The following is a 26,738-nucleotide window of genomic DNA, read 5'->3' on the forward strand; positions in this document are numbered from 1 at the left end:
CGTGTAACAGCTGGAAAAGGTATTCTTTTTTTTCTTTGACATTTCGGCTTTTCTTTAAAGAGGTCCTGCAAATCGGGCCACGCTGGAGGAGACTTTTCGTTGAAACAAGGAAATGACAACCGGTTTTTCCGGATTGACCGCAATCCTAAGCAAAGACGGAGCCCGTATCGAGTTACATTATTTCATGAACTTGTTCCTCCCGCGCTGCAAAAGAGATATGCGATCCCCGGGCAGTGGGGACGCCCATTTGCAATCCAAGCCGCCCCTCGCGCAAGATTTCCTCCACAATCACTACCGAACCCGCGGCCGCCACGCACATTTACCACTTCATCTCGTGGGGCTTGTCGCCGTTCCGGAGGCTGAAGGAGCTGGCGAGGTAGCTGCCGAGGAAGGCCTCCTTCTTGACGGAGGCCAGGATGGACTGGTCGACGGCCTTCTGGTCGCTGGCACGAGCGCTGGCAACCTTCTTCTTCTGTTGTAAACAGTCGCATATTAGTACGTGTCGTCTAATTCACAACGGAGTAATTTCCTCCTCCATCGTGCACAGGATCCAGTTGATCGACAGAATTCACATACCTCGGGCTTCTCTCCCTGCTTGAAGAAAGCCTCCTCGGTCTTCTTCTCGGCCTTCTTCTCCTTGGTGAAGTAGTCCGAAGCGCTGACCTTCTCGAGGACGCTCTGGTCGACGCTGCTGATGTCCACACGCTTGCTAGTGGCGATCACGTAGCGAGCGTTCACCCGTCTGAGAGGAACACCGTTGATCTTGAAGGGACCGGTAACGAGGAGGACACCCTGGTCAAGGTGCTTGAGGAGGATGACACGCTTGCCACGGAAGCGACCGGCGAGGAGGATCAGAACAGTACCGGGCTGAAGGCTTTCCCGGAGCTTGGTAGGACGAAGAGCCTTGCGAACCTATTCAAACGCACAACCACGTCAGAAAACTCTTGTTCCCATTAATCCGGAAACACTTGCAAGTTATGGATATGCAGATATATCCCCGGAGATGCGATTTCCCTTATCAATTCATGTTCATATTGACACTGGCCTTGATCCACCCACAAAAAGCGGTATCATTGACCGGCGCAATCGTCGCATTCATTCATAAATAAAACCGCATCTCCAATCAAGCATTTCTCTCTATATAGGGCGTACTGACTTTCTTGGGCTGCGACTCGTCATCAACGGGGTACCATTTCTGGGCCTTCTGAGCCGGAACGGTCCTCTGGCCCTTTCCAAACTGCTTCGTCTGGCCAACAGTAGAGTCCGACATATTGGCTACCGGGGACGAAGGTGGTCTGAAAAGAATGTAGGAGGGGGTGGGTGGTTGTCGACGGCGGGTGGTTGTTGGATTGAAGTGTGACTGACTACTTGCGGCCCCGGGCGGAAATCCTGAGGTTTGTGGGAACGCGAGCCCTATCAATTAACCGAATCGCGCTAGTGCCGATTTGGAGTCACTGATAAGGTCACGATTACTTGCCTGAGGTGTCCAGCTCCGGTCAACCATAGAGACCTTTAACGCAATGGAAGCTTTCTCTGCCCCATCATTCTTGAACTGACGTACCCTTCTGGAACCCGTTGCTTCAGAGCTTACCAACCATCATAACAACACCGTCCCGTCTCGAACAACATCACAAAACGGCCGACAAACTCCAGCTCTACCATTCTTTCTACCTTTACTCTTCATTCTCATAGACCTTCGCCATGTCTATAGCCCCGCTCATTACGTTCAAAGCTGGTATCTGTGACCTTGATGTGAGTGACTGTCACTACAACTCCGACATCTTGACCATACCCTCTCTCTATCAAAAGGCCACGATTCGGTCTGGCAACTACTTTATGACCGTTACTAACACTACTTTTCGTCTGAACAGGTCTCAAGTTCAAACCCCGTGGTCAAGCCGAAGCCTACTCCAGGTTACATCTACCTCTACTCCGAGGATGAATTGGTGCACTTTTGCTGGCGTCCAAGGACCGCTCCTCCTGATCAACCCGAATTGGATCTCGTAATGGTCCCATCAGACGGGACCTTCACCCCATATCAACCAGCTGGCAAAGACACACCCACAAACGGCCGAATCTTCGTATTGAAGTTCTCCTCCAGCTCGCAGCGCTATCTATTCTGGCTCCAGTCAAGATCTCAGCATGAGAGAGGCGATCCTAGCTGGTTCAGCCCCAGAGATCTCAAGCTAGGCGAAATTGTCAACGAATTACTTCAGGGTGAAGAAGTCGACGTCGCGCATGCAATTGCCAACCTTCCCAGAGGTGGTCCTTCTGGCGGCGGCGACGACGATGAGACGATGGAGGATGTCGAGGGCGCGGACCATAATCCAAGCCATAACCACGCAGGCAGTGGAGGTGCCGGCGTGGACGCTACGGGTGGAGACATCAGAGAAGAAGGAGAGGAAGCGAGGGAGGGTGGTGCTGACGGTGGACGAGCGTAGGTACATCTTCCTGCATCTATTCTGCGGTCACGATTGGTTCCCGAACCGAAATTTACTTCCTGCTTTTTGACCATCGCTGTACTGAAATTTTCCGAGCTGATCTCGTTTTCTCAGGGCGGCCGCCGACTCAAACCCTTCGTCTGTTGTACAGAGCTTCTTGAGGTCCTTGCAGGGGAACCAAAACCAGTCCCAAGACCCCGACAGACCTTTCACAACGCTACAAGATCTCCTTTCGCCATCATCTACTATCCCTTTTCTAGAGTCTGCGGACGATCGAACCGTTGACAATCTCTTAAGCTATCTACCACCGACCCTCCTTCTTTTAGCGCAGGAATCCGAAGATGTGTCGCTTGCTGAGACCGATCCGGAGATCGTAGAAGCAGCAATGCTCTCGCTCGACTTGTCGCAGAAGAAGAGCATATTACGGAAAGTCCTTCATTCCCCTCAATTCTCGCAGAGTCTTGCTAGCTTGACTGTTGCTATCAGAGATGGCGGCCTACCAAGCATAAGCGAGGCCCTCAAGATCCCTGTCGAAAATAGTGGTTTCATGCATAGAGGAGGTGTTCCTCTTGGTGGCGGGGATGCTGTTGAAGCTTTTCTCAGAGGCGTTCGGGACCATGTTAAAGAATCGGATCAGGAGAATGAGATGGAGACTGATTGATTGAGCCGCACGTCTTGTACCAAAACGCTTCCTGTAACTACCTCCTCGTGTCATGATCTATCCATCCACTAGAAGCGTCGAACTCGCAACAGAAGATTTACATTAGAGAACCAAAATTCTTGGGTGCTGCCGGTTCATCAATCCTTTGGCCACGTTGCAACATGAAGAAGCAACTTGGACTCCCAGCCTTACTGCTAGCAGTTTATGGGCAAGACCAGGTGCTGAACTACGCTCAAAGACTGTGACGAGCTAAGACACCCGGGGCAAGGCGTCGACTAGCAAAACCCAATCATTGACAGAGTACTCTGTATACTCCGTAGTTTTAGAGCGATATTTCTCCAATTAGTTACGGGATCACAGGAGATTGGCTGGAGCCTTCATAGCTCATTAGTCCTTGGAGCTAGGTTAGATCGCCAAAACCTCATATGCAAGTCAAACAAAAATCTGTCGCTGCTGTGAACCATGGAGTTAACGAAGAAGCATACAGAGTACTCCATAGATGGCGTTAAATGATCCAATTTCCAGAGTAAGAAATTAAGAATAGCTAAATTTGGATGAGCCACAAGCGTGGGTTCCAGAGTCTCAGGTTCCATCGCAGGTGAGACCAAGTCCAACGAACCACACAGAAGCCAGCTTACGGGCCAACCGCCCCAGTTCTGGCCGTGTTGGCGTAATCCAAGCAAAGCTCCGCTGCTCACACTTGTTCAATTATATCACGATCCCAGGGCGATTTGTACAGTAGTCTCCCTTTTCTGTCGCACTGGCCTTATTTTCCCTTTTGACAAAAGCCCGTAGATTCCCGCTAGTTTTGCCTGACAGGTACGGAAGAACTGGTGTTGGCTGAGAAGAACATACCCGCATACTTGGCAAGCAACGACAGTAGTAAGTTCCTGAACGGAAGAAAATAACTTAGCAGAAAGCAACACGTTCTCTTTATATCTATTGTTGAATTGTCCCTAACCGCAAGACATTATTGACACAGGTACGGTTTCCACAGCTGCACTCTGCAATGTCTACATTCGGCTAGCGCATAATACCTGCCTACGATGGCTTCGAATAGCCACAATCGCGGCCTTGACGAAGACAATGCTCTCACAGATCAATCGATTCCTTTACAAGACTTTTCCGGGCCGTCGGAGCGCAGTCAGGCTAGGACAAGTCGCGTGGGAAGCAGATTTCTGTCGAGACGATCTTTGAGAAGCGGAGGCTCATTGAATAACTATGAGAGGGTGTCGGAGGAGTCCCCTGTTGAACCCCCGCCAGTCGCACGGCGTGCACGTCCACAACATGCCGCCCATGATAATGAAGATGCATTCCATGTGGAGGATCCGGGGACATTCGCGCAGGCAATGTCGACGGTGGGCCTCAGCTTCGACCCGACACATGGTACCACACCTTCAGCGCGACGCCGCGAATCTAGCTCCGACTTGACGAATGTTCCTCTCGATGACTTTGGGCCGCAGGAAGCTGAACACTACCTTTCCCCAACCGATACCTATGAGGATAATGATACGGCCCCGTTGACCGACCATCGCTTTCTTCAGCCCATCAGCGGAGCTTCTCACAACATTTCCGGGGGACAGGATGACCGAAGCAGCACGCACAGCGAGCGTTTCCCTCCCGATTCGCATTCAGAGTCGCGTTTGGGTGATGATCTGCCACACCTTGAGAGCGGTTTGGGTCGGAGACGTCGCGGGAGCAGCAGCGCTGGAGACAGTCGGGCCCGTTCCTTATCTCCTTCGGCCACTGGATCTGCTTTGCAGCGTGCGAGTTCGATGATGAAGTCGATGTCCCAGCGTGTTGTTAACCTGAGTAATGAGCCGGAGGTGGTTGAACAAGCAATTATGAGGGAGGAACAGCAGAAGAGTGCCCGACTCGAAGAACCTCCGTCGCTTCCCTCCTTGAGTGGATATGCACACGATGCGCCGTCTATCGGAACGCCTGATGATCAAATACACCGGACTAGAACATCCGCGAGCAAAGCGTGGAGGATGTACAACAATCCTCTGAGAGGCAAAGCACTTGGAATCCTGGGTCCGAACAACCCTATACGTGTGTGGCTATGCGACATACTAGTTCATCCTTTCATGGAGCCTTTTATTCTGGTTGTGATTATCATTCAGACGATATTGCTGGCTCTCGAATCCGCGAAGTCGGTCTGGGACCATCCGCGATCTGCGCGCTGGGGCTCTAATCCCATGGACTACGCTTATTTTGTCATCTTTGTTATTTACACATTGGAGCTAATAGCCAAGATCCTGGTGTCGGGCTTTATCATCAATCCGGCGGAATACAGTACGCTAGATCGATCCATGGGGTTGAGAAAGGCAATCGCGGAGAAAGGGAAGAATCTACTTGCACCGCAACGGCAATTCGCCTCCAAACAAGCCTCTAGTACTCCAGAGCCACAGCAGGCCTCAATTATACGCACTTTCACTGGCGGTTTCGATCAATTGCAGCCAGAAGTCATCGATGATCCTTTACAGCCACGCCGCGTGCGGCTCGCGCACCGTGCTTTTCTCCGGCATTCGTTCAATCGTCTGGATTTCGTCGCCGTCGTAGCATTCTGGGTATCCTTCTTACTTTCTCTCACCGGTGTCGAGACTCGTCAGCAGTTATACGTGTTTCGCATGCTTAGCTGTCTTCGCATCTTGCGTCTTCTTGCGCTCACCAACGGCACATCAGTAAGTTGGAGGACTTCATTAATTTGATTCCGGTAGCTGATTCAGAACAGGTCATTCTCCGAAGTCTCAAGAAAGCAGCTCCCTTGCTTGTTCATGTTGCATTCCTTATAGGCTTCTTCTGGCTACTGTTTGCTATTGTCGGGATCCAGAGCTTCAAGTCGAGCTTGCGACGCAGTTGCCGCTGGCTCGGTCGCGACAATCAGACTGACTTTGATCTCAACGATCCGTACGGCACGCTACAATTCTGCGGTGGATACCTCAATGCAACTACTGGCGCCAAAGAGCCTTGGTTGAAAAACGATCTCACTCCGAGCGGTTCAGAACCGAAAGGGTATCTCTGCCCCCAAGGCTCCATCTGTGTTGAAAACACCAATCCGTATGGGGGAACAGTCAATTTCGATAACATCCTKAATTCGCTGGAGCTTGTCTTTGTGATCATGAGCTCAAACACCTTTACGGATATTCTGTACTACACTACCGACAGCGATTATCTCGCAGCTGCTCTTTTTTTCGCCTTCGGTATTGTCATTTTAAGTCTGTGGTTGGTCAATCTGCTGGTTGCAGTGATCACGCACTCATTCCAAGTCATCAGAGAGGAGAGCAAGCGAAGCGCCTTCGCTGTTCAAAAATTCGACTCAATTGATACGGAAAACACATCTGCGCGCAAAACTAGTAGTTTCAAACGCCTCTATGACAAGACGGGGTGGCTCTGGATTGGCATCATCGTTCTTGATCTCGTTGTGCAGGCTATGAGAAGCTCGACGATGGAGGAGGATCGAGCCAATCTTATCAATGTTGTCGAAATCTTTGTCACGATCGTTCTTCTCTTTGAAATCATCCTACGTTTTGCATCCGATTGGCGCAGATTCCACCGAAGTCGCCGGAACTGGGTTGATCTAGGACTCGCGCTCATTACCTGCGTCATCCAAATACCCGCGATCAAGCACTCGGGACGTCCGTATGATGTTCTCACTCTCTTTCAGATTCTCCGAGTATACCGAGTGGTACTAGCGTTCTCGGTTACCAGGAACCTCATCATGGTCGTCTTTCGTAACGCGACTGGTCTGTTGAACCTGATCATGTTCGTGTTTCTGATTACGTTCCTTGCGTCCATCTTCGCAACCCAACTTTTCCGCGGCCAGATACCTGCAGAGAATAATGATGGTGGCGAGATCGAGATCAACTTCGCTGATATATATAATTCGTTCCTCGGCATGTATCAGATTTTGTCCAGCGAAAATTGGACTACCATGTTATACGCCGCAACCACATCTACTTACCCGTTCAACACTGCCTGGATCTCCGCCGTCTTTATTATCTTATGGTTCATTGTGGCGAACTTCATCGTTCTCAACATGTTCATTGCTGTCATCCAGGAGAGTTTCGACGTTTCTGAAGACGAGAAACGGTTGCAGCAGGTCAGGGCATTCCTGGAGCAGAAACAGGTCAGCGGGGCCAGCGGTACTTCTCAGGGGAACCTATCCCTGTCGAAGATCCTCATGCTGGGCAGAAACTCCAACCGCTACAAGGATCCTCTTGATCATGGACCAGCGGCCCTAGAAATGCTACTGAAAGATGCCGTTGTTCGGGAATTCCTTGATGAGCAAGAAGCGCCTATGGAAAGTCGACGAGGGGACAATGTGCCTTTAGAGGCTGCAGCTGTCGCGTCGGCAGAGACGGGCCGCCCCGGCGTGTTCTCGCGGTGGTGGACGGCCATTACCACGTCTGTTTTGCGCAGGGAGCCTAATCCCTTCTATTCCAAACTGAAATTCTCTAGAGCATACGAAGACCTAGATCCGAAGGAAATGGCCAAGGAGGTGGTTTCTGCCGCTGAGCAGCGGAAACGAGCACAGCGAGAGTATTTGATGAGACACCCGAACTACAACAAGTCGTTGTTTATCTTCGCGCCTGACAATCCCGTCAGGAGACTTTGTCAACGCATCGTTGGGCCGGGACGCGGGCATCAGCGTGTCGAAGGAGTGGATCCATATAAGCCGGTCTGGTACACATTTTCAGCTTTTGTCTACGCTGCGATTGTTGCCATGGTCCTGATCGCGTGCATCACCACTCCAATCTACCAGCGCAATTATCAAGTACAATGGCATGGCAAGGCTATGCCGTGGTATGTCTACACCGATACGGGTTTCGCAATCCTGTTCACAATAGAAGCACTTATTAAGGTCATTGCGGACGGTTTTTTCTGGACACCAAATGCATACTTTCGTGGATCATGGGGATTCATCGATGGCATTGTCTTGATCACTCTTTGGATAAACGTGGGCAGCTCACTGTTCAGGGATTGGGGCGTCTCTAGAGCTATTGGGGCTTTCAAAGCCTTGAGGGCCCTGCGTTTATTGAACGTCAGTGACAGTGCCAAGGACACCTTCCATTCAGTTATCATCGTGGGTGGATGGAAAGTCATCGCCGTAAGTCTTTGCCTCCTGTTCGTGGTCCGCAGCAAGACACACACTAATCATTTTCTAGGCTGCCCTGGTCTCGGTCAGCTTTCTGATACCATTTGCCATCTACGGCGTCACCCTTTACAACGGACAAATGGTCCAATGCAATGACGGAAGTATAGTTGGCAATCTAGACCAGTGCATCAATGAATACCTAAGCTCACCCTACAATTGGAACGTCTTAGCGCCGCGTGTCGCATCAAATCCTTTCTTCGACTTTGACAATTTTGGGGATGCTCTATTCATCCTTTTCCAGATTGTCTCTCAGGAGGGCTGGATTGATGTACAAAACAGCGCTATGAGTGTTACAGGGAAGGACATGCAGCCACAGTCATTTGCAGCGCCAGCCAACGGCCTCTTCTTCATTGTTTTCAATTTACTCGGTGCCGTCTTCGTCCTGACACTGTTCGTGTCTGTGTTCATGCGAAACTACACTGAGCAGACGGGTGTCGCCTTTTTAACTGCTGAACAGCGATCTTGGCTTGAGTTGAGGAAGCTTTTGAGACAAATCTCCCCGTCGAAACGCTCGCTCGACCGCAAGAGCAGTAAATGGAAGTTATGGTGCTATCGGATTGCCGTTAAGAAACATGGTCGATGGGCAAGATGCGTGACTATCATTCTTGTCCTCCATCTCCTCTTGCTTGTGCTGGAATTTTATCCGGAACCTCGTTGGTGGGAGTTGACAAGGCGTAAGTCTGGCCCTCCTACCTTAGTTTCCAATGTGCTGACTTACACATTCTCAGAGGCATTGTTCTTTGCTTTCACATTCTTCTATATTGCAAATGTCCTCATACGACTCTTTGGACTGGGCTGGCACCGGTTCAGTAGGAGTTCCTGGGATCTCTACTCCCTAATCGCCGTCCCTGGTACCTTCATTACGACTATTCTCAACTATCTGCTGAAGACGAATCAGGTCATTGTGGAGCTAAACAAGCTTTTCCTTGTGTCTATCACCCTCCTGCTGATTCCGCGAAACAATCAGTTGGATCAGCTTTTCAAGACGGCCGCAGCCAGTTTGACGGCCATCGGGAACTTGCTCGCTACATGGTTTGTCCTTTTCCTTGTCTATGCGATAGCCCTGAACCAAGCCTTCGGCCTCACAAAGTTCGGTGAAAATGAGAAGAACAACATCAATTTCCGAGACATTCCGAGGGCACTCATTCTTCTCTTTCGAATGAGCTGTGGGGAGGGATGGAACCAACTGATGGAAGATTTTGCGACGATGGTGCCGCCATTTTGCACGTATGACAGCGACTTCTTCAATGACGACTGCGGCAGCGCCGCCTGGGCTCGGCCGCTTTTCATTTCGTGGAACATCATCAGCATGTATATCTTTGTGTCTCTATTTGTCTCGCTGATTTTCGAGAGCTTTTCCTATGTTTATCAACGGAGCAGTGGGCTCTACGCAATCAGCCGTGAAGAAATTCGCCGCTTCAAGCAGGCCTGGGCGACCTTCGATCCTGACGGGACTGGGTATATCACGAAGGAGCAATTCCCCCGTCTGCTTGGCGTAAGTCCTCTCCCCCAAACAAGCGTTAGCAAAGTAACTAACTCGATAAGGAACTCTCCGGCAACTTTGCCATGCGCATCTATGATGAGGAGTTCACGATTGGGCGGATTCTAGAGAAGTGTCGGGTAGATAAAAGGGACTCACTCATTGCCCATAGAAGAGTGGTTGAAGGGCTGGACCTCGACAAAATGTCCCGGATTCTGCGGCGGATTCCAGTTGAGGCGGTTCGGAAGCGACGACAACGGCTGAATCGGTTTTACGAAGAGGTGCTGGTATCCGCGGACCCAGTGCGCGGCATCTCCTTCCATTCAGTTCTGATGATCTTAGCTCATTACAATGTCATCAGCGACAGCAAGAGCTTGAGATTAGAGGAATTCCTTCGCCGTCGGGCGCGTCTGCAGAGAGTAGAGGAGGCTGTGCGCCGAAACACGGTGATCGGCTTCTTTGACACCCTGTATTGGTCGCGGGAATTCCGCCGCAAGGTCAACGCGAAGAAATCATCACGAATGACCGAAGTACCACAGTTCACCGTCCCGGAGATCTTTGTGGACGATGGTTACCAAGAGCAGTCCGGGGCAGCGGCAGTAGACGGTGGATTGAGTCCGGGGGCCCGAGGCGCCGTTATGAGTGGAGGCGAGGACACCCAGCCGATGCTGTCGCCGATCTCGCAGACGCGAGGCCCGTCAAGCCCGACATCATCACGGCAACTGCCCCAGCTGGACACCAACTTGACCGGACGCATGTCCAATGTCAGTTCGCCGACCGAGTGGTCGAGTATCAGTCCGTCGCTGGCGCCAGAAAGCCGTGAACGGTCGCATACCCTCTCGTCCTACGACGCCGGGCCGGACGAGCCCAATAGTCCCGCAGGATCGAACCATTCGCGAGAGAACAGCGCGATGAATGTTCAGGACGTGATGCAGTCGTTGGGTGATTCCGCCTGGGGCCAGAGTATCCGGCGCAGCTTTACCCAACGTCGATCGAACGGTAGTCAACAGTAAGAGATTGAGACGTGAGTGAGGTTGTGATGATATAGATGTGCGAATGTGTGGTATCTACATGTCTTTTTTGTGCTTGGTCGGTTGGTTGGTAGAGACCTTTCATCCTCAGGTGTCCATCCCTTGAGATGCATTCCCCAGAACCTGTACTCTTCTTGTTCTTTTGTCTTGTCTCGCACATAGACATTTTGTGCTATTGGTTATTTGCATAGCCGTGGAGTGTGGGTGAATTGATGCTTTTTATACTCGACTACAATAATTATTCTCAATCAAGGAGTTTAATACCTCAAATTCTTCGGAGGATTCTGATCTAGACACGATTGGACTCTGCGAGTAGGAGAATGATAATGATTCTCCGCACAAGCCCCTGGCAACAATAAGTAAGGCTTGACTGAGAGCGGATAGTCGAACTTTATCGACAATAAAGGGAGACATTGATGGACGGACTCGGACAATGAGTCGGAAACGGATATTATTGTTGATAAACTATTGAGGGGGAAGTTCCTGTTCTATTGCGTGTATGCAGATCAATCCGGATAGGGAGAGTCGGGAGAAGAAGGCATTCGAATGTCGATCCGCCGTTTGCGTATGTCATCATACAAAGCCTCCAGACAATAGCATTCACCCATTCACATGAAGAACCTTTGAAGAGAAAAACGAATATGAATAGCTTTTGTCCTCAAAAGGAAGTATCATTGTGTTTTCCCAACTGCTGCATTCGTCTTGAATTCCTTCAAGTATAAACTCCCCCTGGCGCGCCGCTAGTCGAAAGCATCCTTGCAGAGCCAGTTCTATCTAGCATCTATGTATATGCTATCGACTTATCTTGGTAGTCAATCATTTCCATCTTGAAGATTCCATATTCATCTTTTCTTCTCAAGGTTCGCTCTGTACATCGTGGTCAAACTTTCTTTCCTCTCCTGCCTCCTCCTCTTAATCTCCCTGCGATCGAGTTGATTCAAGTCCTGTTGAAGATTGTTGTCGATCTATAAAAGCGTTGGGTGAGTCTGCTTTCAAGTTGGTCCTCTATACTTTAGTTTCTGGATGAGACAGTTTCATTCTTAAGTACGCTGTACGAAGTCGCTACAGATGACCTGTCAGTTTACTTGTTTCATCTTTCGTTCTTTCAGCTCTAATTTTATTTCTGTCTCATCTTATCATTTTTCACTCTTTACTTCACTTCGGTCTTTGTATTGGCGATATACTGATCTTTTCTAGTCCACGTCTATTGATGATTCTATCTCTCTTCCATTGCCAGACGGCTACAGCAATAGAAGACGTTCTTGATTTCTGATATCTGCCAACTCATACATACATCAACAGCACATATCAAGCAGCGCCTGAACAGCTGTGAAACACCAACACAAGTCAGCAGCGAGACACTCAACCCGCACTTCATCTCATCATCCTCGCCATCCGACATACTTCAAGATCTACCTACACTCCGACATCATATTCAAAGGGACACCGAATAGAGAAAAACCGCAAAAATGCACCCCAATCTCTCCCTCACCACCTCATTCCCATCGACTTCGCCCAACAACCGCTCAACTACATCCCCCGTCTCCTCCGCATCCCCATCGGCATCCTCCCCATTCAGCTTCCGCCTCTTCCACCCCAATCGCGGCGCCAGCCCCAGCAGCAGCGGAAGCATAAGCATAAGCGCAAACACCAGCCGAAGCCGCAGCACAAGTCCCCTCCGTCTCTCTGCGCTCTTTCTCCGCCGGCGCCCCTCAAAAGTCGACCTGGCGCTCAGCGAAGAACGCACCCGGTGCGACGGCGACGCCATCGAGCGCCAGGGGCTGGATCTCATGGAGCCGAGACCCGTTGATCCGGTCGATTACCGCGTGCCCATGGATGGGAGTATTTTTGCGTCTTCTGCGTTCCCGCAGGCGCTTGACGCCGTCCGGGGCAGGTCGTCCTTGCAGAGTCAGCTTCAGACCCACCCGTATGATTCTCAGAGGGGATTTGTTCGGCCGCGGTTTGTGATGGGGGGTATTTTTGAGGTTATGGAGGGGAGGGATTAATTGGCTTTCGCTGGTTATGTTGTTTGTTCCGTCTCGCGGGTGGAGTTTGGGTTGGGTTCGGGTCTACTGCGTTATGGATTCATCTGTTGGCGTTTAGCAGGGTGAATAGTCGGGTTTAGCGCTGGATTGGGTGGTCGTTTGTTTGTTTGATGTTGGTACGCTGGACATATCATGGATTGGGTTGAATTACAATGTTGCTGCTGCTTTGCTTGTTATCGACAGGAAGAGATGTACGTATTCTCCGGATATTGTACATGCGGGATATGCCCTGAAAATCAATGTCACATTGAAAGAAACAAGTGGCCGCTTGGGTATAATCAAACATGAGTGAAATGAAAGGAAAAGGAAACTCCGTAAACCGCGCCAACAGATCGTCAACAGGTTAAACAAACCAGTTCAGCCCTTTGCTCAGATAGATTCGCTCAAATGCAACGCGGTGCAGCGCCATGTCATGCCATGCTATGCAGATTGCAGAAGAAATAAAAAAAATCATTTGGTGCCCTTGCGCTGGTTCGGCCAGAGCTGACCGCGGCAGTTCTTCTCCCCACAGAGACATCGCACCGCATTGGGATCAACCTTTTTGCCCTCGTCCCAATTGGGGTTGTAGTCGAACGTCAGCTCGGTGTTGGGCGGGATATTGCGCAGCGAGAAGAAGGCCAGGTCGTACAGCCATTTGTCGCCGTAGGTCCGCGTGACGGGGAACATCTTGCAGTTCGGGTTGCATGAGTGGTTCATGAAACGCGTGGGAGATCCAAACTTCTGTCCGTCCACGACATAGATCTGGTCGTCGTTGTGGAAGAAGTCTAGACCGAAGAGATAGGAGTGGCCGTGCTGCGAGGTGGCGACTTCCTCGCGCACGTCGGCTTCTTGTTTGGTTATCACTTCGCCGAGATAGCAGTCGATGAATTGACCCTCGCGGATCCAGTCTGGAGAACGGAGGCCTGGCCTCATTAGCACTCTTTTGCATTGATGACTTTTGTACAACTTACCGAAGCCACGATTGCCCGTGTGGAAGATCTCCAGACGGATCGTACGACCACGCTGCACAACTCGATTCCAGCATTTCTGCTCGTCACAGGTACATTTGGAGCTGCATTCAATGATGATATCTGTGCGCTTCAGAAACTCCGGGGTCAGGACTAGGAGCCGTGCGTTGTCTGGCGCACGCTGATACGGCACAATGATCTCCTTCGACTCTTCGTCTTGCTCGAGGCAGCCACACCGTGCAGGATCACAGATCTTCTTGCAATCACAGCCCGCGATGAAGTCCGCCGGAATATGTGAGACGCCTTTGCGGAGGATATAGGCATTGACGAACTCAAAGTTTGACGCAAAGTCTGCGAGCAGGCCCTCCTCGCCAGGCGCAAACGTCACGGCAGGGCCCTTGATCTTTGACAACTTCCGTTGTAGAGTCTCGTGAAGCTGGCGTTGTACAGGGATTCTATCTGCCAGGATGGGGCCCGGCGTTCCAATGCTAAACCGAATCTCAGAACGCTTGACCTTCCGGGCGCTGGGGTAGGCGCCTTTGAGAGCGCGCTTTTCATGAGCGTCTATGGGATAATACTCGGTCGAAAGTGCAGTTTTCTCTGGCGTTACAGAGGGCGCTTTGATCCAATCAGATTTCTCAATCTCCTTTCTGAGCTGTCTTGAGGGGGAAGGAATAACGACACCAATTGCCTCCTGTTGAGAACTTGGGGTTGGACTTGGTGTAGACGGATTCTGAATTTTTGGAATGAATACATGATTAGATTTGAGGGTATCAGCATTAGTGATGGCGTTGTTGGTACTATTGCTGTTAGAAGTGATAGGGTTTCTGTGGTTGCCAAGACCCAGACTGTCCGCAGTATGGGGTATGTTGTTGTTGCTCAAGTGATTAGCCTTAGGCACAGCAAGAGAAGGGCTGCCAGAGCTTCTAACCGACTTTCTTTTCAGCGGTATCGACGACGATGGCGTGCGATGTGTCAGATTCGAAAAGAAAGTGGTTTTCGGACTCTGTTGTGTCTGTTTCTGGCTTTGTCTTTGTGCCTATACCACTAGATCAGCTAACCAGTCACGAGACACGACGCCCAATAAATCTGGCGATGGCAGAACAAAGAAAATCCCAACACAACATAACATCCACAAGAGGTTCCTGTCAACCTACAGGTTTTCAGGTTTAATAAACACACAAAAAGACAGGCTAGAATTAACGGTAATTATCCCCAAACACATGCATAGTATGTTATATTCAATGCGTAGCTCAGGGGTCTGCATCCAGACTGAGAACAGCAACACTCTCAATAGCCTGCTAAAGAAGGCGGCCAAGGAACAATGGAACGCGGGTTTGCGGAGGTTGATAAAGCACTTACAGCGAGTCTCCTCTGACCCTCCGAATCAGAGTCCTGGGTCAAGTCGATGACCGTCATTGGAGGAGGTGAAGAGGGCAGGAAAACCCTGCCAGCTGCTAACTGCCTGCAGTCTGCAACGGACAACAACAGAAAAAGGGGGAAAGAAATGATGTAGCAGAATAGGGGATCCTTCTATCTGTATATGCAAGAAGTGGAGGAGAGAGAAACAACATGACGATGTAATGAGACTCCAAAATAAGCTGATTAGCGGTGATAGTGTGGGTAAGTGAATAATCTATGCCTGTTGGGGGTTAGTCGTTGCTATTTTGGGTTAGTCATGTCTATCTGGCTAGCTTAGTCATGGACTTCTATCAGATTATGCTAGATAGCTATAGATGTTGGTTGAGAATCTTTTGAGGGTCACATAGGTGGTAAACTCAGATACAGATGGGTTTGATCTGGAAGGATCAAATCGATCTGAAAGGATCAAAAACTTCTTCAATATCTTCAATTAGCACAAAATATCGTGTTATGCATCGAGAGCTGGCGGATAACGCTCCTGTCAAATTGCCTGTTAAGTCAGACCCCAAAATAAGCTTGCGGGAACCAAATCAAAGCAGCTTTCTGCCCTTTTTACCCCATCAAAACCCCCAAGCAGGTTCCTGACTGACCGAAAACACCACATTGAAATAGCTATATAAAAATTAAATAGTCATATAGAGCTAGTATCGCTGACTCAAGCACAATTCTTAGAATTCAATTTCAAGCATTGGTGGTGGAGTAATTGTCGTTGCAAGTTCCCCATACAAACTTGGTCTGTTGGCAAGTTGCTCTTCTTGCTCAGTTTGATATGGATGTATTCTTGGCATTGATATCCACTGGATTGATGACTAAGCAGGCTTGCCGCGAGTTGACAGCTGCGGCGCTGCTAGCCTTACAAGGTCCGGAGGCACCGAGGGTAGCCTATTAGAGCCCCAACGATCCCTGAGTTTAAGCCTTGCCTGCTCAGAATTTGAGGCCCGGGTCGGGTAAGGCCTAGATAGACAACAATACCGCCCGTTAATCATACACACATCCACATACATAAAACGCACTTGATCCAGTATGTTCCCTACAGTCGAAAATTTGATAGAGTTCTTGTATTTCTCTGAGAAATGCATTCGAAAGGGAAATTACATTATTGATGATAATATGGGGCTAATTGGGATTGAACAGAGGAAATACATGACATAAAAATTTGATGTACAAAACCATGATCAATAGTCACATGAAGAAAGGGGGAAGGTAATTCCAGTAATCGATGATGCATCCCTGTTCAGCTCTATTGTACACCATGACAACAAGTAGAAGAATTTGCAGACTGAGCCAGCTCAATGTAAAGCCGGCCTAGGCGTAATCGAAGAATAAACAAGTAATAAGGGTGTAAAAGCAATGAAAGAAGTGGAAGAAGAGGGAAGGTCGCAATGCTCGCATAAATGCTTCATGTTCCACGCTGAATAAACCCAGTCATAATCAGGTTTCTGCCCTGGCTCTGCAGAACGTAACCAAGGCAATCAGAGTCTCAAAGCATCCAAAATCTTCTTCGCCATCTCTCGGTACTGCCACATACCTCCCGAGACTTTCTTGAACTGAATACCGTGCAATGAAAACAACGGCACCTTGACAATCAGGATTTCAAACCGCAGAACCAGATTCTCCCCCGTGTCACTCTGGACTCTCGTCGTGGTTTCGCCCATGACACGGTCTCCGGTGGGTGCATTGCTGTCACGGGGAGCCACATATTCGTCCGATCCCTCAGAATTACTGACAAAGCTCCGGTCGGGGGCTCGAGTCCGACGTTGAGATCGAGGCGAATGCACCGAGCGGGGGTCCTCCTTGCTGTCATCGTGGTTCAGCAACCCTCCAAAGCTGATACGGCGCCTGTGGTTAGGCACTTGGCCAGATCGATCAGGGCTCGGAGGGCCGACATCCACTACTTTATCAAGTTCAATGCTGGGGGCGTGACGGCAACTGAAGCCTCCCTTGATCTCGACATAGTCAACGGAAAGTTGCTTCAAAACGCGAATGATGTCGGCCCGAATCACAGGCAGCGGCTTGCTACTGGTTGTCGAAACACTGAAGAGGCCCTTTAGATATACCGGCTTAGAGAGGTCCTCTCCCTCGTTTGCGCTCTCCAGAGCATTTCCTGCACCAGAAATGTCTGCATCTGTCTCCTCGGGCACATTAGCTTCTCTTGCCGCGTCTCGCCTCGCTCGGCGGGCTTGAATGCTTTCGCGACGAGCGTGGCCAAGGGACATGGTCCGCGTGGCATGTGTGCGACCGGGCTGTTTCACTTCTTTGCCAGGGGTCTCTACCTTCTGCCCACTCGAGTAGTCAGAGCCACTAGTCTGTGGCGGTTGGCGATCGGGAGCAGTATCCGACGCATCGGGGTCATTCCTCCGCGCAGCTCTCCGAGAACGATAGTCTGCCGAATTGACACTCGTAGATCTCTCCAAGAACTTGTTGGATCGCGAGGCCGGCTCGGCCGATCCTGGAGCCTTGAGGTAATCTTGGTGTTGCGGCTGGCTGCCTCCACTGGGAATACCGGACGGTGAGGGGTCTGCGCGCCGGCTTCTCCGCATGCTGAACCCTCTCGAAAGTGGGGAAGCCGAATCGGCGGGAGGCTGGACACTTAGCGATGGCGCAGGAGGACTGGTGATACGCTCGCGCTCGGGATCACGACTGCGATCCTTGACCCTGCGCGTACTGAATCGTCTGAGAATGCCCACTGCGGTGCTCTCCTTCTTCACGGGAGTCTCGGGCTGCGGAATAGCAGGAATATGTGTTGCCTGCCCTGCTTGTGATGCAAGGTGAAGGTTCTTGATGCCATCATTAAGTTCATCATCGCCGTGAGTTCTCGCGCGAGGACGAGATCTCCTCCCCGTATCTTTTTCACCAGGTAGTTGATACTGATTGGTGTGCGCCGCCTCGGGAGCTGGTAAGTCTGGCATCCTGAGCAGGCTGTCACCAGCAGAATGCGGGATGCCGAGAGCGCCGGGGTTGCTTTCGGCCCTCTCTCGATCGAGCTTCTCCTTAACTAGGTAATACACCGAGAGGAGGGGACTGTATGCATTCAGAGGGTCATTTCCGAGCTGGACAGCCTCGACCGACGGAGCCGAGAGTGTGTCTCTGCTGGCCGAATTCCGCCGTTTGTAGAAGTCGAACATGCCACGCTTCTTCTCGCTATGAACTGGAAGAGGTTGCTCGCGGATGCTCGTTCTCACGGCATGTTGGTAATCTTCCGACTCGATGATCTTGGTGAGTTGCGCTGTGATATATTCTGGGGGCCCGAAATCGAAGCCCGTCATCTTCTCAACAACTTCGGGATCTAAAGGAAGTTGCAGAGGTTCACGAGCTGGGAGATAGTTCTCGGGTGGCCCACTGAACCCCTTGTTCATCCACGGATGGTTCATGATCTCCGCAAGGCTTGCACGCTGCTTGGGGTCCGTCACCAGCATACGCGAGATGATATGGCGGCATTCTAGCAGTTGCAGTCAGGCACTCATTTTCTAAAACAGATCGGGTTCGTCTAAAAGCAGTGAGGTAAAATTTACTAACCTGCAGTGAGTCCTTGTGGATATTCTACGTGACCCTTCTTGATCTTTGCATGAAGTTGCGGCATGCTTTGGTCGTCAAATGGTACTTTCCCGCAGACCAGGACGTAAAGGACGATTCCGAAACTCCACACATCCACCTCTGGTCCCGTATATTGTCTCGCCTGCAGCAATTCCGGTGCGGCAAAATAAAGGCTTCCACAGAATGTTTTGAGAAGACTTCTAGGAGAGAAAAGGTTGCTCAAACCGAAGTCGATGATCTTGATATCGCCGGTTTTGCTGATCAGAATATTTTCAATCTTGAGGTCTCGATGCACGATACTGTTGCGATGACAGTAATCCAACGCACTCGCAATCTGTCGCGCAAATTTCCGCGCTTGCTTCTCTTTTAATTTACCGTGCGAGATGATGTAGTCGAGCATCTGGCCACCGTTGACGTATTCAAAGAGCATATACCAATGATATGTGGTTCGCACCACATCGCGCATGCCGCAGATGTATGGGTGATTCACAAGACTCACGATCGCAGCCTCACGGGCGGTTCGGATCTCCTTCGAGCGGTCTGCTCTCTCGGTGTCGCGCGAGCTGCGGTGCTCATCGGCCGATTGTCTTGGTACTATTTTGACAGCGACCTGCGATGGCCATTAGTGTTAAGGTCAGATCCGTTGATTCCGTTCAAAATACCTGTTCGCCTGTTTCCATGTGCTTCGCGAGCTTCACTTTGCCCATACTTCCCGCGCCGATGGTCTTTCCAAGGGCCCACTGGCCGGACGGCGTGGTGATTGCTGTGCGACGCTTGGGCTGCACAGATGCACTAGGATGTAAATGAGAACCAGAAGCCGCCTGCGCGGGAGCGGGCACCGGCTCCGCCGCGACGGGACCTGCTGAAGCCATATCTATACTGTCCCGCTGATGGCTTTGCACCGATAAATTTCTCCGGTGTTTGCTGGGCGATGAATCGGTACGGTGAGCGGAAGACGGACGCTCCCTAGAGCGCTCTTTGGACTGGTCTCGGCGGGAGGAGCTGGAATGGGTGCCTCGCGAACCCTCGAAATCCCGACGGGCTATGTTATCAAAAGCAGCCTGGTTCGACGGAGGACGCCGGTCATGGGACTGGGATTTGGAGTAACTGTGATTACTGTGATTGGATTGGTAGGAGTGTGAAGAAGTGGACGGCCTGACTGCGACACTTCGAGTTCGATGTGGTAAATCAGAAGCAGGAGGGCGATGGGCGTGAGGCCGAGACGATGTGGAATGGCTGCGGATGACCGTTGGCGACGCTGATGCAGGAATACTGGTAGTCATCACGATAGAGATCTCGAAAATCAAGCCTCAACCAAGAAGTCTTGATTTGACGTGCCCAGCAATGTCAAGGATGAAAATTCAGGAAGATTTGTGGAAAGGGAAAAGGGAGAGAGAGGAAGCCCAAGTGGACGGCCTCAGTACTTCAATCTGGACCGGTCGGGGAGCGGGGGGGAATTTGGCGTTTGCTGACGAGCGCTCAAGGAAGCGGCAGCCAGCGTCGAGACGTCCAGCAGACAACTCGAAATGACCCCATGTACGACCCTTGATGCAGAGGTTGAAACAGTAAAATGAGTGAAGGTTGAGATTGGACAGAGAAAGAGAGAAAGTCGCAAGAGGTGAGGAGGAAAACGATGGGGGAACGGAGCTTGCGAGAATGAATGGTGATGGATGCGGCTGCGGAGAAGAAACAGACCAAACACTAATAAAAATAACAGCAGTAGGTTAAGGCCCCAAGGGGGCCCGCAACCAGATGAGGGAATAAGTTTGTCACGTCTTTACCACAACTGAGTTGTTATTATTATTATTATTATGATCATTTGGTTAATTAATTCTTCGCGTCTCTAGTATCATTATTCTGCTCTCTCTGAATATCCAGTGCTTCTCTCGGTTATTATTTCAATCATCCCTGGCTGGTGGCATGGACTATCACCATCATCCATGTCATAGCTGGGTCTATCTACAGTATGCAGGGGCAAATGACCGAGACTCACTGGGCAGACCTGTTTCAGAGTCCACTTTTCCCCTCTGGATGGACACTGGGGAGGTATGCAGCTTGGTAATCGCAATGACCTCGATCTTCTCGGTGAGTGCGAGGAACTTTGACCGTCACTGTGATTCTACGAGAATCAAGCAGAGGCCACAGCCATCGCGTCTCCATCAACCCTTTTCAAGTAAAGCCCACTGTCTATCACACGTGCAATTGGTGCACCCATATCCGGGGGGTCGAATCAGAATGGTTCTCCCGCCGGGAGGCTGGTGTTTTGGGCACTGATGGGCAGGACTGTCCGACAGGGTATCCAACAGTAGGTCATCTTGCATTTGAATGAGCCTGTTTCTCTTGCCATTCTCAGTTTACAACTCTAGAAGGTTTCGAGATCTAGACAAGTAGAAAATTGTTAGCCATTGGTAGATCCGCGTGATTTAAGACAGCCCAGAGCAATACTTACCTCGGTGCCAAGCCACAGCAGGTGACGGTGGCGGTGCGTAGGTACGGATTGGACAAACGTCCCATCCATGGTTTCAGCTATTAGGATGAACTTCCATGAAGCACATCACCCAAGGCCGAGCTTCCTTCCTTATCTCCACAGCTGTGTCCTTGTTTCCTGGAAGTTACAATAGTCCTTTGGAATTAGATTCAACTGCCCCAACATCCGGGTAGGTAGTGCACTGTTTCTAGTCTCTGAGAATTTCCTAGATGGAGGAGCTAACAACATCGTCAAGAGACCCAGCGATAATGACAACAAGCTTTACCTAAGAAGCCACCGCAATCCACACTGCTTTCCGAAACCCCACAAATGTCGAGCAAACGATCTCGAGCAGCCTTCGAGGCTGATGTACAAGCACATCATTCCCCATACGCCTTTTACGGAACGCCTCTCCCCCCTCTAGATGCGGGAACTCGGGATGACGGGTCATATGTACCAATCTGGAAGCAGGAAGTTACAGATGACCGGGGAAGGAAACGCTTACATGGCGCCTTCACCGGTGGTTTCAGCGCCGGGTGAGCCCACGATTCCTGGATAGCTTTGAACAGCACGGCTAAAGATGGCCCGACTTTTCCAGATACTTCAACACCGTCGGTTCTAAGGAGGGATGGACCCCTGCGACGTTTGTGTCCTCGCGCCAGAACAGGGCGAAGGACTCTCAGCAGAAATTCCAGCAGCGGCCGGAGGACTTCATGGACGAGGAGGACATTCGAGAAGCTGAAGAGGCGAAAAGACTGCAGACCAGTGATGACTTTGCTGGGTTTGGATCCGCTGCTACCGACGCAGCTCGCCGAGGAGGGCTGATGGACCTTCTCAAGGCCGGAGGTGAAACGATGGGAGTCAAGCTACTGAAGAAGATGGGTTGGCGAGAGGGTCAAGGGATCGGCCCCAAAGTACGGCGAAAAGCCAATCTTGGCGACGGCGCTGCCCCTGGCGAAAACGAAGCCGATAAGACGTACCTCTTCGCACCGGAGGATTCGCCCATGATTGCTTTTGTCCATAAGACGGATCACAAGGGGCTTGGGTTTGCGGGCGAAAGTCGGTTGGACTCTCACAAAGTCGGTGCCGACGAGTCTGATGAAGACGATTTCTTTGGGCGACGGTTGACGTCCGGGAGCCAACGAAAACCATCGAAGACAAAAGAGCAACCTAGGCGCGGCGCATTTGGCGTCGGTGTGTTGAACGACACAGGATCAGACGACGAAGATCCGTACTCTATTGGTCCACAAATCTCGTACAATCGGGTCATCGGCGGTGACAAGAAGAAGAAGAAGAAAAAGTCTACGGATGAGTCTAAGCCGGCACTTGTTGCATCTAATCCTCTGGTGAACAACAAGCCCGTCTTCATATCAAAAAAGACGCTCACTGCAAAATCGTCGGCGGGGTTCCGAAAATGTCATGACGGCCGGCTCCCGTTGGACGGCTTTCTCCTAGCCGATGGTATTTCCAGTCTCTCAATATCTACGCAAGAGAAAAGATACGCGCCTCCTGAAATCCCAAAGGACTGGAAATCGAGCAAAAAACCGTCAGCGGCAAGCGATGTTTCGAACTATGTCTCCACGGCAGAGGCGGCCAAGGCTTCTTCGCTCGACCCTACGTCTCGAGCTGCGCTGCTGGGGGAGGCCCAGCTGCCCGGAAAGTCGATTTTTGACTGGATGACCCCCGAGGCTCGCGAAAGGATCATGAAACTTACTGGAAAGACAGACCTACCACCAGCCTTGGGAGAGAAAGCACCGAAGGGATTCGAATTATCGGAATCGCAAAGACGCAAGGATCTGTGGGACCTTGTTCCCAAGCTGGACAAACAGGTCGCTGTTCAGGCTCTTACTCGGGCAGTCAGTGGCTGGATGCCTTATTCGGAAGATCAAGGCAAACGGACTCGGTACCGCACATTCCTTGAGGTACGGGCAGGCCTTCGCGATACACTCCCAGACCGAGTACCAGGCTCGACAACGGATGAATGGGTTGCGGAACTCCACGAGTTTGCTCGAGCTGCGGAGGTGTTCAAGCCTGTCTCTGGGGTAATGGCTTCGCGCTTCACTTCAGCATCTACGGGGCCGAAGGAATCGTCCGATCAACCGGAATCATCTACGTCGACAGAACCGCTACTCCGAAAGCCCGCGGAGAAGCCTGAGGACCCGGCCGTGGCCGCGGCCAAGATCGGTATGTTTGGCCCGATGACTCGGAGCACCCACAGCTTCTATCCCGCACGGCTGCTTTGCAAACGGCTGAATGTCAAGCCACCGGATCATGTGCAGTTCGACCCGGGAGAGCAGCCAGGGGGCTCCGAGGCTGGTATTGGCAATCGATTCCAGTCTGCTGGATACCAGACAGCATCCGGACCTAAAGAGCTCGTATCGAAGGATGTGATGGACCAGCTCATGCTCGAAACTAGCGGTAGACCACTGACAGCACGATCCGACACTGCGACGCCTGAACGGGCGACAGCGCCGGAAGTCAGGAGGGAGGTAGTGATTGAACCCGAGCGCAATGAAGCACTTGAGGCTGAGAGGCCCGGCGAGGCGGTCTTCAAGGCCATCTTTGGTAGCGACGATGAGGATGAGGAAGAGTGATTCATATCGGTCATGTTTTTAACCTAGAACGGAGACTGTAATATGGTAACCACGATGTTTATAAGGACTGTCCGAACGCCTTTGCGCTAAGGCTTGAGACACCTAGTAGACGGGCCATTTAGTAAAAATGCAACAAAAACGCGGCTCGAGCAATTATTAAGCCGCTCATCCTTGGTGCTCTGCATGTAACACAGTGGCTAAATGCATGATGATCAGACGAGTGGTTACACCGCAGAATGTTACAACACGCCCTTGGATGATTGCAACTATTTTGCTCTATGAAGATAAATTGAAAATAAGCAGATTGAGGGTGGTAATCTACACCAGCCTTTGTGTGCACTGGTTAATATCGGATAGAGAAGGATTCGGGAATGCTGCAATGACAGTGCTATTAATAGAACTGAACGATGTCAGATAACCAACTGGTGAACAGCTCTCGGTTTATTCCATGGTTCTGGTTGCTGCCAGACGGTGGTAAATGCTGTGGATGACATTGCCGGATGTAGATACACGGTTCGCAGACAAGCTTTTAATAAATGACAGCATCTCCGCACCAAATAAGAACAGCCAGCTGCCAACTGACCACTCCTCGCCTGCTTGTCCCTCCTCCTCATGCCAATGCACGACTGACGGGGATCAGATCCATCCATCCTCTGCTTTGTCCCCCTCTTTAGCTTCAGCTCGTCCTAGTGACAATACATCCTATTCGCATGCTTTGATTCTCTAATTTTTTGAACCGGAACTATTTGTTTGTAACCCGCCGCGTCGTCGTCATCGCCACTACAAACTCACCAGCGAGTCTTACGTTGCCCGCCCCGTTCTCCGATCGATGTACGAGCCATAACCATCAATATATCTGACAATGAACCTGGTTGCCGAACCAATACGGAATATCAACATCATTAGCTGCTGATTCTCATTCTTATTGGTGCCATATTTTCCCGCATTCTTTTCCCTTCCTCCTCCTCCTCTTCCTCTATTGTCTGAGAGGTATCTCCGTCCTGTTGCTTCCCTTCTCTAACGGAGAGGATTAATCCACTATCTACCTGTCTGTCTGATGGAGTCGTATTGTCTACCGCTTCAGCATGGTGAGTAAACATGGAGCTTTTTTTTCCCCCTTTTCATTTCTTCTTTTCCACGTTAACTTTGTCACTGTTGCTGTTTGTCACTTTTCTATCGCAGTTTGGTTCTTGGGGATCTGTAGACGTGAAAGTACCTGTCGCTTGTAATCCTTTGCACATCGCTGTTCTCAGTAGCTGTCGATTTCATCGATTCATCGATCTCGATTACTCTTGTCCTCACGATATTGCTAAACGCACACGTCTGATTCCACCATCTCCAGGGTTCTTGCTTGTCCTTCCTGTCGCGTGACAGCGGTGATTCCTCCCATCCGACCCGGGTAACAGAGGAGCGCCGCACGGATACCTCCTCAAATGCACTTCGCTCAACAACGAATGCGATCATCTCCAGCTATCCTTCAACTTCCCTGACCAGGGCGACATCCCGCGCAGGTCGGCATGCCGACCATCGCACCCCAGCGACGGCCACCACTCAGTTAGCGCTGAGCGAGCATTTCAACGCCCCAATCCGCTCCCATGTCTGGTACAGCAAGCGGCGCACTTGGTCTCGCGCGCAGCTAGACCAGGAGCGCAAGGAGTTCTTCGAGACCCGCGTCACCGGTCGGGCAGAGGTGTGGGCAGCCTTGGCCGCGGCGATCTCGTTCATGCATGTGAACGACCTGGCCACGGCGCAGAGTATCATTGATGCGGCGGGTGTCACTGTGCCCACGGGAGACCTTTGCCAGGGCTGCTACGATGAGCAGGGTGCCCTCTACCGTCTGCCTCGCTGCATCGTGAGCGACCCGGAGAACATGGTGCAGGAGGAATCGGCCAGTCGCTGTGATGATGGCTACGACGATTTCGACACGGACGACTCAAAGCTGTCGTTGGACGACGCATCGGGTGACGAGCTAATTTGCGGTGACTCTGAAGACCGCAGGGACGAGAAGGGCAAGATAAGCGAGCGCGACTTGATCCGGGTCACGGCGCGCTTGAGCGACGGCGGATCGGACGTTGTCGTGTCGGTCGGCAAGAACCAGACCGTGGGCTTGATTGCCCGCAGGGTGCAGCAGGAGGCCGGGGTAGGTCTTGCTTTCACTGTCCAGTCTTCACCGAGCAAGCAGAATTCTAACATCGTACTTGAGCAGATTCCTGCAGACCAGCGGGTAAGAATCGTCTACCTTGGTAGGATGCTCCGCGAAAATACACCTCTGGTAAACCAGGGTTGGAAAGCAGGCAATATAATCAATGCCTTGGTCGTTGCCAGGCCTTCAGACCAATGACAACCGTCCGTCCATACCACGTAAACAGCCCTAGAAGGCGCTTCAACGACCTCTCGTTGATACCCGACCCTTGGAGGTCAGGCTACTAACCGTTTTTAAATATGTCATGACATCTCACCTTTATGCTGTTACGATCTTTGCAATCTCGTGGCGTCCAGTGTTCAGCCGGTTCGCATAATACCCATTCGTCTTGTTTTTCAGCCTGGTGTCCGTGCTTCATTCCCTGTTCTTTATGATATGGTCTATCTTCTCCTCGGGCGCCTTGTGTCGTCCCACTGTCTCTCGATGATCATTGTCCTTTCGTGTTTGTGCTTAAATCTAGTCTAGCAACATTGATGATCTAATCAATTTACTGCTTCATATTCATTATCTCTGGTCATGGTATAAAAACATGCGCTACACGTGACGTGAGGTAGTAGAATATATATATCAGCAAACAAGTGCCACTGAGGGTTCCGCTCACGAACGCAACTTAGTGAGTCTTTTGGTCGATACAGGCAAAAATGCGCCATAGATAATTCATTTCATATATCCAAAAGAAAATGCAAAAAAAGKAGAAAAAAAAAGGAAGCAAGATTGAGGATGGCAGGGGGTGAGTGCGTAGAGAACGCAAAAAG

At 50.9% G+C, this 26,738-nt stretch overlaps 8 protein-coding genes across 8 annotated transcripts; 5 read left to right on the top strand and 3 right to left on the bottom strand.

Moving 5' to 3' along the window:
* Nucleotides 1-319: 319 nt before the first annotated feature.
* On the bottom strand, nucleotides 320-1,270 carry Asppvi_002749 (60S ribosomal protein eL6; the record flags this gene model as incomplete). The annotated part of the gene is made up of 3 exons (XM_043298730.1): nucleotides 320-472; nucleotides 577-912; nucleotides 1,157-1,270. The coding sequence occupies 3 exons, from the start codon at nucleotides 1,268-1,270 to the stop codon at nucleotides 320-322; spliced, it is 603 nt and encodes a 200-aa protein (XP_043154665.1).
* Nucleotides 1,271-1,701: 431 nt separating this feature from the next.
* On the top strand, nucleotides 1,702-3,102 carry Asppvi_002750 (uncharacterized protein; the record flags this gene model as incomplete). The annotated part of the gene is made up of 3 exons (XM_043298731.1): nucleotides 1,702-1,752; nucleotides 1,872-2,437; nucleotides 2,556-3,102. The coding sequence occupies 3 exons, from the start codon at nucleotides 1,702-1,704 to the stop codon at nucleotides 3,100-3,102; spliced, it is 1,164 nt and encodes a 387-aa protein (XP_043154666.1).
* Nucleotides 3,103-4,148: 1,046 nt separating this feature from the next.
* On the top strand, nucleotides 4,149-10,753 carry cch1 (calcium channel protein CCH1; the record flags this gene model as incomplete). The annotated part of the gene is made up of 5 exons (XM_043298732.1): nucleotides 4,149-5,786; nucleotides 5,837-8,212; nucleotides 8,271-8,934; nucleotides 8,989-9,755; nucleotides 9,806-10,753. 5 exons carry the CDS (start codon nucleotides 4,149-4,151, stop codon nucleotides 10,751-10,753), a joined length of 6,393 nt encoding a protein of 2,130 aa, XP_043154667.1.
* Nucleotides 10,754-12,240: 1,487 nt separating this feature from the next.
* On the top strand, nucleotides 12,241-12,777 carry Asppvi_002752 (uncharacterized protein; the record flags this gene model as incomplete). Its single annotated transcript, XM_043298733.1, has 1 exon — nucleotides 12,241-12,777. One exon carries the CDS (start codon nucleotides 12,241-12,243, stop codon nucleotides 12,775-12,777), a length of 537 nt encoding a protein of 178 aa, XP_043154668.1.
* A 489-nt stretch (nucleotides 12,778-13,266) lies between these two features.
* On the bottom strand, nucleotides 13,267-15,182 carry clrD (histone-lysine N-methyltransferase Clr4; the record flags this gene model as incomplete). Its single annotated transcript, XM_043298734.1, has 3 exons — nucleotides 13,267-13,718; nucleotides 13,767-14,802; nucleotides 15,126-15,182. The coding sequence occupies 3 exons, from the start codon at nucleotides 15,180-15,182 to the stop codon at nucleotides 13,267-13,269; spliced, it is 1,545 nt and encodes a 514-aa protein (XP_043154669.1).
* Nucleotides 15,183-16,657: 1,475 nt separating this feature from the next.
* kin1 (putative serine/threonine protein kinase Kin1) lies at nucleotides 16,658-20,002 on the bottom strand (the record flags this gene model as incomplete). Its single annotated transcript, XM_043298735.1, has 3 exons — nucleotides 16,658-18,624; nucleotides 18,702-19,329; nucleotides 19,382-20,002. The coding sequence occupies 3 exons, from the start codon at nucleotides 20,000-20,002 to the stop codon at nucleotides 16,658-16,660; spliced, it is 3,216 nt and encodes a 1,071-aa protein (XP_043154670.1).
* Nucleotides 20,003-21,516: 1,514 nt separating this feature from the next.
* On the top strand, nucleotides 21,517-23,780 carry Asppvi_002755 (putative G-patch domain protein; the record flags this gene model as incomplete). Its single annotated transcript, XM_043298736.1, has 2 exons — nucleotides 21,517-21,722; nucleotides 21,785-23,780. 2 exons carry the CDS (start codon nucleotides 21,517-21,519, stop codon nucleotides 23,778-23,780), a joined length of 2,202 nt encoding a protein of 733 aa, XP_043154671.1.
* A 1,085-nt stretch (nucleotides 23,781-24,865) lies between these two features.
* On the top strand, nucleotides 24,866-26,121 carry Asppvi_002756 (ubiquitin domain-containing protein; the record flags this gene model as incomplete). The annotated part of the gene is made up of 3 exons (XM_043298737.1): nucleotides 24,866-24,868; nucleotides 25,123-25,920; nucleotides 25,987-26,121. The coding sequence occupies 3 exons, from the start codon at nucleotides 24,866-24,868 to the stop codon at nucleotides 26,119-26,121; spliced, it is 936 nt and encodes a 311-aa protein (XP_043154672.1).
* Between the last annotated feature and the right edge of the window lie 617 nt (nucleotides 26,122-26,738).

This window comes from Aspergillus pseudoviridinutans (assembly GCF_018340605.1).
Source record: "Aspergillus pseudoviridinutans IFM 55266 DNA, scaffold_2, whole genome shotgun sequence".
NCBI lineage: Eukaryota > Fungi > Ascomycota > Eurotiomycetes > Eurotiales > Aspergillaceae > Aspergillus > Aspergillus pseudoviridinutans.